Here is a 12128-nt window from a genome sequence, read left to right as displayed (position 1 = left end):
TAACAAAAGTTGGTACCAATTGTTGTAGAGGCAGGTGAATTTATCCCTATTCAGTGCTCATTTCTTCCTACACAAATACAAGCCTTCATCCTTTACATATTTATTTAGCTTGGGAATGCAAGTTGCAACAACCGTTCAACTTTCAAACAAGGTCATTAACTATCGAATGGTAGGGAAATGCTCGTTCACCTGTTGGTATGCATTCCACTTTGCTTCGGACTGTCTGCCCGACTTGTCGTTTGCTTTCCTGACATGCCTTTTGCCTGTGTTATTAATATATTGTATGAGGAATAGACAATAAAACAAACCTGTTGGTTTTATATAGCAAGTTTTACTGTCTCCGATACATGATGAAGGCTGGTAAAAGCAAGCTCATGCCTTTATGCAGGCCAGAAGTTTAGCAGAAATATCCCATATATTCAACAGGCTGGGGGGTTTAAGATTCCTTACTCAGCTATTCCAGACCAGGAAGGCTTTCCCTGGTGGGTAGAATTAACCAGTCAATTCAGAGAGTGCCCAGATCCCTTCCACTAATGGGTAAGTCTCCCATGCAATGAACACAGGTTTGTATTTTTTGTAGGAACAAATATATAATTTTAAAAGTAATTTGTATTTTCCTAATATACAAACCAACCTGTCAATAGCTAACTTTTTTTTGACAGCTTTTTTGAAAGTTAGCTCACATTTGCAAGTTAAATCCCTGTGTGAGAACTACGTTTGTATGTTAGGAAACATGCAAATTACTTCTAAAATTTTCTATTTTTAGGTCATTGCTATATATAAGCAATTTTCCCCTCTCCCCCTCAAAATTCTAGAACTTGGGTAACCTTTAGAGATACCATCACAGCCTTGTTATTAATTTTTTATGAGTCCAAGCTCACAATATTAAAAAGTCTTTGGCAAATCATTTGATTCCACCCTTAGGCCTACCTCACTTTAGCAATGAGAGTAGATTTAAACGTTTTTGTCAATGATTTAGATTTAAAACTTTTTATAAATCATATAAAACTTAATATGAAGATTTATTTAAGTTACCTTCATATTATCTTATTTCCTTAGTTTGTCAAGTAATTGCTTAACAATATAAAGTACAATGCCATATGACATAACTAGAAAAAAATTGATAAAATAGTAACTGCTTATGAATAAGATTTATTGTACAGGATTTTATCTTACAGTTTTCTTAAATGCATGACAATAATGCCTAGTAGGATTTTTATTTTTACAGAATAAAAAATATCAACAAGAACAAGCTACAGGCTTTGGAAAAGCATATGATTGAAGTATTAGGAAATACATATGTATATATATTATATATAAAAAAAAGACATCAGAATACATTTCTACAGAATCATTCTTATGGGGAAACATGCGAGACCCTGAGAGCTGAAAAGGCAAGTCTCACAGTTAATAATTATTTAACTCACAGTTAATAATTATTTAATACAACCAATTCATTATTTATACATTACCATCCAAAAGACAGGACAGAATGATCCTTAAGTGTTATTACCATGTGTTTAATACCAAAGATCTAAACCTGCAACAGAATCTTTACTCTTGGTCATTTTAACCTTAGGTCTCCTAACATGTAAAATAAAAAATAGACATTTTACTTATTTATATTCAATGTACTGAATCGTCAGCAAAATGGAATTAAACTAAATTTGCTACAAAGAAGGCAAAACTAAATAATTTGCTGCAAAGAAGGCACATATGACAATTATAAATCAGGAAAAAAACACTTCAAAGTGATGGGTTCAAAGAATGGAACAATCACAGTTGTATATATATATATACTACAGTAGTTGGTTTAAACTAGTTTGTCCACCCACGATTGAAGATGTGGACATGCGCACGGGTAGCTCGTGATTGGTGAAAAATTAATGTCTCCAGTATCGATGGATTTTACTTCTTCGGTAACATTTTGAATTTTTTTATATACAGACCCATCATACCTTACAAATATCGTAAGTATGATCATTTTTTTTTAATTGTACCAGCACAAACACAAAATTCAAACTTGTATCGAAGAACGTTTACTCAGATTAAACAAATTAATGATGGGCTTTCAATAATTAAGTTTTATCTTGTCTGTATGGCTTAGACTACAAATAGATCTGTGCTCACAAATTATTCAAAACAGCTAATTTTAAGTTTACTTTGTATATCAACTATCATACAAACCTGAAGTTCTTTGCATAGGAATTTAGCCTGCAAGTGCAAGCTGAACTAGCTGTTTAAACTGACTGATTAAGTACGTAGTTAATTATCAACAGGTAGAGGGAAGCCCCACCCACTTGTTGGTCTATACTCCACTTTGCCTTTGGGTCTATGTGCCAGTTGAGAAGGGTGGCCTGATGTTGGGGCTGAATATGAGTTTGTCATCAACATAGAGAATGCAGAAGGGTAGGTTGCTCAGGACTTCGTCCATCAGACATTGGAAGGTTGTATCCGAGTTCTGAAGGCTGAAGCAGCTGTAGTTGAAGGTGTACGTACCAAAGGGAGCAATAATCAGTTATTTTTGTATTTCTTCCCTTGCAACTGGGACTTCAGCAGGTTGATCTTCGTAAATAATTTGGCACCCTCCATCTGGTTTGTTATGTTAGTGATGTTTGGCAGTGGGTACCGGTTGGGTATTGTCTTTACGTCGAGTCTCCGGTGTGTGCAGCAGGATCACCTTGTGCCATCAGGTTTTGGTACCATTGGAAGGGAGATGCCCAGGGGCTGGAGGCTTTTAGCATATCCCTGCTTGTTCCATGTCCCAGAAATCTTGTTTGGCATGGATAAGTTTTTCTGGGGGCAAATGTCTGAAACTGGCATATACTGGGGGACCTTCAGTGACTTTGTGCTGCTGGACATGGTGCTTTGTGGGTTTGGTCAGGTTGTGTTGCAGGTCATCCTTATAGCTCCGGGAACTCCTGTAGGAGGTGACTTATCTCTAGAGCTGGAGTTGGGGTACGGAGGCGGGTTGCATGGTCAGCTGCTGTTTTGTTATGTCTACCATCTTGTTGTGGGCTTTTAGGAAGTCTTTTCCTAAAAGGGAGATTGTTACATCTGCCGTGATGAACATCCAGTTGTACTGCTTTGGGGCAGCTGAAAGGGAGAACAAAGATAACAAAGGAATACCATCCCCAGCTCCTCTGGACACATCATCAAAGGTGCAAACGTAGAGACAGTGTAAGTGGGGGCTGTATGATAGCTAGTGACTGTTGAAATCGTCACAGTCACTGTTAAGCAGTCACAAGTGCCACCTTACCATATGGGAGGTGGCCAAGCTGCTCAGAAATGCTGGATTCTCCAGTGACCAAAGGATTGCCATAGTACTTTAAATAGCATGAAATAATGTCTGTGAGGCTGTTTGAGGGTTTCATTCTCTGGAAGGTGGGAAATTTCAGGTAAAACGAGGAAATGGTATTGTGGTTTCCTTTTCATAGTTAAATATTTTTTATTGTATATGTCCTGGGCCCTTTGATATAAAAAGAGTATTTAGTCAAATATTGAGTACACTGGGCTCTTATAAGGGTATTTTGTCAAATATTGAGTATACTAGGCTCTTTCAGGAGTATTTTGTCAAATAACTTAATGATGTGAAGTTTGAAATCTCATTGAGTTCCTGTCTAAGGAGTGTCAACAGATGTGCGGCGCAAGAGGCTAGCCTAGACATTGTTTTTCATTGTAAGGCATTGGAACGGTACTTAGAATTGAATAAATAAATGTTATAATAAGGTGATTTTCACTGAATTGGAATAAAGGCATACTTAACAGTCAGTAAAATAAAAAAAAATGTGGCAAATATATAACTTAGGCCTAGTTTCTGATTGTCCATGTTTCGTGTTCAGTTGGCTAATGTCATTAAAGGTGACTTTTCCAGTTTACAGACATGATCTTCCAATACACTGGCAATGACAACCAGTGAGGTTTTCAGCACTCTCCATGCACCTGTTAAGCTTCCAACATAAGGGAGACATTTCTTCTTCATTGACTCCCACTGAGCATTCAGTGGAAATCCTGGAACGGGAGAGGACAACCATTCTGGCATCTCTTTGGAGCCTTATTCCTTTCTGAGGGCGAATCTTCCACTGGTGAGCACTTATTTCAGGTTTCTCTGTACCTGAAACAAAAATTGAGTTGTCCTCTCCCCTTCACAGGGTTGCCAGATTTTTTTATTTTACAGACTCTTAAGCATGCTTTTATTCCAAATCAGTGTAAATCACCTTCTTATTGTAACCTTTATTTATTCATTCTAAGTACTGCTCCAATGCCTTACAATGAAAAACAATGTCTAGGCTAGCCCCTTGCGACGCATATATGTTGACACCTCTTAGACAGGAACTCAATGAGATTTCAAACTTCAGCTCAATAAGTTTTTTGACAAAATACTCGTGAAAGAGCCTAGTAGTAGACTCAATATTTGACAAAATACTCATAAGAGCCCAGTGTACTCAATATTTGACTAAATACTTTTTATATCAAAGAGCCCAGGACATATAGAAAAATTATTTAACTATGCAAAGTATTCTGAAAAGGAAACCACAATACCATTGCCTTGTATTAACTGAAATTTCCCACCTTCCAGTGAATAAAATTCCCTCAAACAGCCTCAGACATTATTTCACGCTATTTAAAGTATTAGCCTATTAGTGCAATTTACATGCAAGAAATTATTAAAACATCTTTGTTCACATGCAGAACAAACCTAATAATAGGATAATCTTCTAGCACCAGCTGGAAACTGGTTCAAACATTCAAAGATTGTCAAGCAAGGAATCTGTGGCATCTGGCGACTCATGCGGATACAAGGTGAAAGCTGGTCACCGACGGGCATGGTACCTCGTGACGCGTTGTCTTTCCTTCGTCTTTCCTTGACAGCCTTGGAGAGTAGTCTTGCTTTTGCACTCTCCTTCCCAATCCCATTTCTTATTTGTCTTTTAATTTCAGTGTGTGTGTGTTCCTGCTTGTCCTTTATCATGGCCTCCACCAAGAGTTCTAGATCCCATCAACGCATGTGTCCGAGCATTCCATGATTTCTGTGTTAAGAGGTTTTTGGCATCTTCCATTACTGACCTCCATACCACTTGCAGCTGGTGCCATTCCAATTTTTGTGCTATCACTAACCCTTGCCCGGAGTGTCATTCCTGGCCTGTGTCACAGTGGAAGACTTTCTACAAGACGAGGGAGCACTGTAGATTATCTACTTGTCCTTCTTGGGAAGGTTTCTCGCCTCCCTGAATGGACAGTTTGACGTACCCTTCTTCCAGAAATTCTCCATCTGCTACTTTGTAATGCCTGTCTCCTTCCTTTTCTTCCACTGCCTCTGACACTTACTGGGCTGCCTCGTATCTCACTGCCATTAAGGCCACTGACTCGTGCTGCCATTCTGAATGCACTGACGTCACTCCCAGCATCCTCTCAGCCTATGATGTCAGCTGCAGTGTTGTCTCTTCCACCGTCTGTTGTTGGGACGTCATTACCATCTTTGTCTCTTGCTGAGCCATTAGCGACATTTCTTCAAGCGGTGGTAAATAGGTTGGACTGGTTTTCATGAGTTATCCTGTACTTAATAGCAAGAAGTATTATAGGAGGAGGGCTTCTTCTCCTCCTCCTCCCCCTCTCCCCCTCGTTCTCGGGTCAGACGGAGGATTCAGGACTTTGTTGCTTCATCTTCTGCCTTTTACTCAAAATGACACAGCCAGCTGTATTTTTATTAGCCTACAGCAAGATAAAGCATAATTATTAAAAAGCTCTTAGACCGTTTATGTTTGACCTGCATAGGTTATTTAATACAAGCTCACCTTTTGTGCGCTTGTATTTTATCATCAACATAAATCAGCATGTTCATAATTTATATAAGGTGAGGGTGCTTTGTATATATATACTATAAGCATTCAGATGTATTACCAGAGAAATATTTTGCATCTAGGCAAAGTAAGCCAATTATATTGGAAACATCGATTTCAAGCAATCATAAGCTGGCAACATATATTGCCATATCTACCCAAAACCTACTTTGGTAACTGGACAGATGGAATGAATAGACTGAATTACAAATGAAGTACTGGCATTATCAAAACGACTATGCTACAGGTCACAAGTACGTAACTAACTTCAGGTGGACGGTAATAACTCTAGAAGAGGTAATTTCTCAAAAATTATTTTATGTAACTTCTGGTCTCTTTGAGATGCTTTTATCTTTCTTTAAAACTAGGAAAAGAAGAAAATAAATTCATAGCAAATTAAAAGTAAACCCTTCTTACTGTATTCATATAGTTATACTAGTAACAATCACTGCAACAGATCTTAACTTTAATGAGCAAGGTAAATCCCATGATTTTTAATTTTGAAATTACAGTCTCTTGAAACATGTTACCTTATGCAAATCACTTTGTTTTTTAACAAATAAAAGCTAGGCTACAAAAAAATTACATAATACAAGGTCAGCCTTGGCCATACTGTAAATGTCTACAATTAAAACATTTTTATTGTATAATCTGTTGTTGCCGACTACATAATCTTAGATCTCGGTATAGAAATATTGCTTAGCTAAATGAAAATTATATTAGAAACAACAGAGCACAATTTAAAACTTAAGGTGTTTTTTCTCCCTTACATAAACTTAATCAGTTTGCAAAACCATTGCACTAGGTCACCTTAAATATTGCACTTGCTTTCATGCTCATATTTTAAAAATAAATTTTGCCCTCAGCTGCCTTGCTTTCTTTCTGCCTTTTCCATTTCAAATACTACCTTAGGCCTCTTCTCTCCTCGTTGTAATTTCTTTGACTTTACCTTATTCCAATCTCTAGTTTTCATCACTCATTTAAAATCACAACCTTCAAGTTGAAATATTCCTGCACAAGGGTATCACCTGCAATACAGCTTGTATGGCAAACTGTGAGTGGTATTTTAAAAATCTTTGCCAGCATCCTTTTAACCACCAAATACATGTAAGAAAGTCCATTTTCCACACAGCTGTTTGCCTTCACAGTTCTGTTCCAATTTTTACCTTCCACTTTAAGCAAATATGCTTCAGGCCACTATGAGAGCAAAGATTCTCTCTCTCTCTCTCTCTCTCTCTCTCTCTCTCTCTCTCTCTCTCTCTCTGCATCCCAGACCATCCAAGATTGGAAGATGCAAAATATACTGGAAGATGTACTAGCAACTCTCTGGTAGGCATCAGAGGTGCCTCACACTGAGGGACCTGGGGCAACCCGAACAAGATGTAAGGTCTGTAAGGTAAGGTCTCAAGAGAGAGAGAGAGAGAGATAGAAACCTTTCACATAATTTTTGCTTTCGTAAAACATACAAGAGGTAAGACTTTATGAAGCACTGTCAAGACAGCACATGCTGTCTATTCTTCAAAGGTTATTTTGCTTTGATAAAAGGCTTCCATAATTCCCTTTAGTTTCTCTACCACCTGAAAATCAGAATCAGTCACAAACAGACATGCATGGAGTCACTACTGCTTAATAAATTAATTTTTTTCAGTAAAAAATACAGGTCACGTGCTTCTAAACTTCACCTTCTCAGTGAGAATATTAACAAATCTCTAGAACACGTAACAATTGACTAACAAAAATCCAGTTGTCGGGATTTATTTTAAATTTAAGCAGCATTTTTCTCTTTGAAATGGAGGCTATATGAAATTTCCAAACAATAGTCAACACTGAACATTACCTTTACTTTGTGAAAACTTTGAAATTCCTTGTCATGCTAGAATATCTGGTGTGCCTGTACATTCAAGGAATTCCTTAAAAGTGCCTGTGTATTGGAAGCCTTGTATATTTAAGTTATCTGAATTATTATTGTAACTAAAAGGCAAAAATTACAAAGCCTAGTGTGTTTACACAGCAAATTTTACCAGTTGAAGGAAGCACTGAAGCTTGGAATCTTCATTTTCTGTTATGTCTAAGAAAATTAACTTCACAAGAAAATACTATAAAAATATCACAACACCTATAATTAGCTGTGTGAATCTCTGTAAACTAGCTTGCCAAAGCTACAATTCTCAGACTGCTACAGAATTCTTAAGTTCCTTTGCTGTTTCTCTAAAAATAAAAGTCTCTAAAAATAAAAGTTGTGATATTATCAAAACCACTGAAAAGGGAAATCAGATGTAAAGATAGAAGTTCTGTAGTTTCCTTAATGTACCTACTTGATTTTGCCTGAAGTGCATTTAGCATTATTCTTACCAACTCTGTACAATACAATTTACACACAAAAAAAAGAAAAAACTACAAAAAGTATAAAATAGTCTCTCCTACTGCTCCATTAAATACATAAACTAAGATATACAAGTAATAAAACTCTGCTATCATTTAGTAAATCATCTTCTGACTGTACTCACCTGCTTTTGAACAAGACATTCTTTACTGGCTTTTCCAAAGGTCAAACTTAAAACTTCCACCATATTTTTGCCTTAAGTTGTGTGTGTGGCGAGAGCATTTTCATTTCAGGTACCAATCCTTTCTTACGAATCTTCTTTCCTTTAAAGTTTGTATGTAGCTCTTGACATTCTTCCTCTTATACTTTCACGCTACACTTTTAAGTGATTTATTGGGCTGAATCTTACACTATTCAGGAAAAGAAACTGACAAACTGATTAATCCAAGAACACTTTTAAATGTTTAAATTTTACTTGCTTATTATTATAAAGCCAAAATTTCAATTTATAATCCGAGTTTTAAAATAAGAAAAGTACTGTACTCTGAAATGTGATTTACGCAGTTCAGCATTCAAGTGTCCACAACACTTCATAAGCACTCTCACTGTATCACCGAAATAGTTCTGTACAGACAAATCATTTTCATAGTAACAATTACAGTCAACAATAATGCATATATGAAAAATATATTATATCTAGCATACGAACTCTCCAATAACAATACGTACACACTTTTATTCGAGCACAAAGCAGTCGTTTCTGCAGCTTGAAACTTCCAGATATTTCTTAACCTTCCAATAATCAACACTAAATTTTCTTAGCACCAAGCTTCATAGGTCCAGCACGAGCTGCCCTCTTGGCCTCAATCTCTTTTTGTCTCTGCAGCCTCTTTTCCTCCCGCTGTCGACGCTGTTCGTCGGACTTGGAACTGCCCCCTTGCGCTGAATTAGATTCTTCAAAGGATAATTCAAGATCAAAGTTAAAATATATCATGGAATTTAGAGAAAACACACAGGAGCTATTGCTTAGCTTTCTTCACAACCAAAATATAGGCAACATACTGATTATTACAAAAGGCGTTGAATTATCTCCCCAGAAAAACCTTAGCTTATCTTTGTAATTATAAAATTTTCTTCCTTAAATAAAATTTCTTTAATCATAAATTCATATCATGTTTTCTGCTTAATTTTCAATGATGATAAATAAGTATGGCTTACAACCTGTAGCAATTTTATAATCATTTCTACCCTAAAATAAACTATCCCTAAAATCAACTACTTTACAGAACTTTACATCTATCATTCAGTATTAAGATATATTTGTAAAATACATATAAAAAAAGAAGCCCTAGCAAAACCCCACTGTAATGTTAGCAAATATATATATAAATAACTAAATCAATTTTCTTTTAAATTTACAAAACACGCATCCAAATTTGAGGTCCACATTTACGTTAAGTGTCTAATAATATTTTAATTTAAAAAAAATTCATTTATGGTAGTAATCTAGCAAATTATTTTCAGCCTCCATTAAAATGATATTGTTATGATACAATAAAGTTTCATACATACTTACCTGGCAGATATATACATAGCTATCGACTCCGTCGTCCCCGACAGAAATTCAAATTTCGCGGCACTCGCTACAGGTAGGTCAGGTGATCTACCGCCCTGCTCTGGGTGGCAGGACTAGGAACCATTCCCGTTTTCTAATCAGATTCTCTCTTCCACTGTCTCCTGCGGGGAGGCTGGGTGGGTCTTCAATCGTATCCTGTCAGATATATACATAGCTGATTGACACCCTTTGGTGGAGGGCAAGAAACAGCTAACTACTGACTAGACAGGTAAACAACATATGTTGTAGGTATTTATAGACCTTGGTTCCTACCTTATCAGTTGGAAGACTTCGTGGCTACTGCCCAGGAGTCTGCTTCACCTCAAGAGCCTTAGCGAGATAGTGATCTGCGGCCAAGAGTTCTTGTGGGTTTGTCGATGGGGTTTCATCCGCTTACTCGGCAGAGCCTAACTGGCATTTGTCAATGGGTGCTAATCTGCTTATATGACAACACGCCTTCTTTAAGGAGCACACAACCGATCCCGATCACCCGATCCTAACACCCGTGTTAGATCTAAGATTGCCAAGAGCCATCCCCGAACTCTTAGCAAACAACCAAAAACTCGATAATCACACATACAAAAGTACAAAAAAAAAAAATTTTGTACCCCTCTAAAAGTCAGTTGCCACTCGATCTCCTAGTGAAGAGAAGTGAAGGCTGCCTGTGCGACATCTGACACTTCCATGCACAGGAAATTCAAGAACACATCCGACAAGAGGGTTATGTACACTTATTTAAGGATCGGTGCTCGCTCCATTACCCAGAACCGTCTGTGCTGACACAAACGGACCTAGAGAATAACATTTCTCATACGTAACGCGCACATCCTTTAAGTAATGAGATGCAAACACTGAGTTGCATCTCCAATAAGTTGCATCCAAAATATTTTTAAGCGACATATTTCTTTGGAACGCAATAGACGTCGCGATTGCCTACTTCATGAGCTCTTACTCTTGAATAGATTAAAAGAGTCATCTGGGCAGTTCTTATGAGCCTCAGTAATGACACTTCTAACAAAGAAGGCTAAGGCATTCTTAGACATTGGTCTTTTGGGGTCCTTTAATGAGCACCATAGACCGTGTTGCGAACCCCCCAACTGCTTCTTTCTGTCCAGATAGAATTTAAGTGCTCTAACTGGGCAAAGGGATCTTTCTGCCTCTCTGCCTACCAGACTAGCAAGTCCTTTTGTTTACCTGAGAAGAAGCTCCTGGGCCAGGGATTCGAAGGATTCTCATTCTTAGCAAGAAAGAGAGTCTGGAATGAACAAATCGCAGAGTCTCCCTTGAAGCCAACTCGTGACTCAAGGGCGTGCAACTCGCTGACTCTTTTTTGCCATAGCGAGAGACAGCAGAAATAACACTTTCTAGTGATATCTCGAAAGGAAGCCGTGTGTGGTGGTTCGAACTTCTCGGAGGACAGAAATTTCAGGACCACATCCAAGTTCCAGCTTGGAACTGTGGGTTCTACTGACTTTGATGTTTCAAAGGAACGAATGAGATCGTGTAAATCCTTATCATTTGTCAAATCTAATCCTCTGTTTCTGAATACTGCTGAAAGCATGCTCCTGTACCCCTAATAGTCAGTACAGAGAGATGGGATTTTTCCTCTGGAAAAGAAGGAAATCCGCAATTTCGGACACAGATGTATTGGAAGAGGACAGCTTCTTCGACCTACACCAACTTCTGAAAACTTCCCACTTCGATTGGTACACTCGCCTAGTAGATTATCTGCGGGCTCTGGCAATTGCGCTTGCCGCCTTGCGAGAAAACCCTCTCGCTCTGACAAGTCTTTCGATAGTCGAAAGGCAGTCAGAGCAAGAGAGGGGTAGGTTTTGATGGTACCTCTCGAAGTGGGGTTGTTTGAGCAGATCTATCCTGTTTGGAAGAGATCTGGGGAAGTCCACTGTCCACTCCATTACCTCTGTGAACCAAATTCAGGATGGCAAATATGGGGCTATCAGAGTCATTTTGGTTCCCTTCGAGGCCACGAACTTTCTGACCACTTCCCCAGTATCTTGAATGGGGGAAAAGCGTACACATCTAGCCCTGACCAGTCCAGGAGAAAGGCGTCTATTGCATAAGCCCTCTAGGGCACAAATGTGCTATCCTTTTGGAGAGGAACGTGGCGAACAGATCTATTTGAGGCTTCTCCCAGAGATACCAAAGGCTCTGACAGACTTCCGAGTGGAGGGTCCATTCTGTAGGAAGGACCTGGAACCTCCTGCTCAGTCTGTCCGCTCTCACGTTCCTCTCCCTTGGACAAATCTTGTTAGGAGAACTACATTCCTTTGATTCGCCCAAATCAGCAGATCTCTTGCTAGTTCGTATAGGGCGAGAGAGTGAGTTTCCT

At 38.2% G+C, this 12128-nt stretch overlaps 1 protein-coding gene across 1 annotated transcript in view; it reads right to left on the bottom strand.

The window, feature by feature from the left end:
• Positions 1–1139: 1139 nt before the first annotated feature.
• Positions 1140–12128, bottom strand: part of LOC135197925 (N-terminal kinase-like protein) — a 62918-nt gene continuing 51929 nt past the window's right edge. The window contains 1 exon segment of the mRNA XM_064225185.1: positions 1140–9117. Within this exon segment, the coding sequence (XP_064081255.1) occupies positions 8972–9117 (146 nt within the window). The 3' untranslated portion in view covers positions 1140–8971.

This window comes from Macrobrachium nipponense, chromosome 23 (assembly GCF_015104395.2).
Source record: "Macrobrachium nipponense isolate FS-2020 chromosome 23, ASM1510439v2, whole genome shotgun sequence".
Taxonomy (NCBI): Eukaryota; Metazoa; Arthropoda; class Malacostraca; order Decapoda; family Palaemonidae; genus Macrobrachium; species Macrobrachium nipponense.
This window is presented reverse-complemented; position numbering and strand designations above follow the sequence as displayed.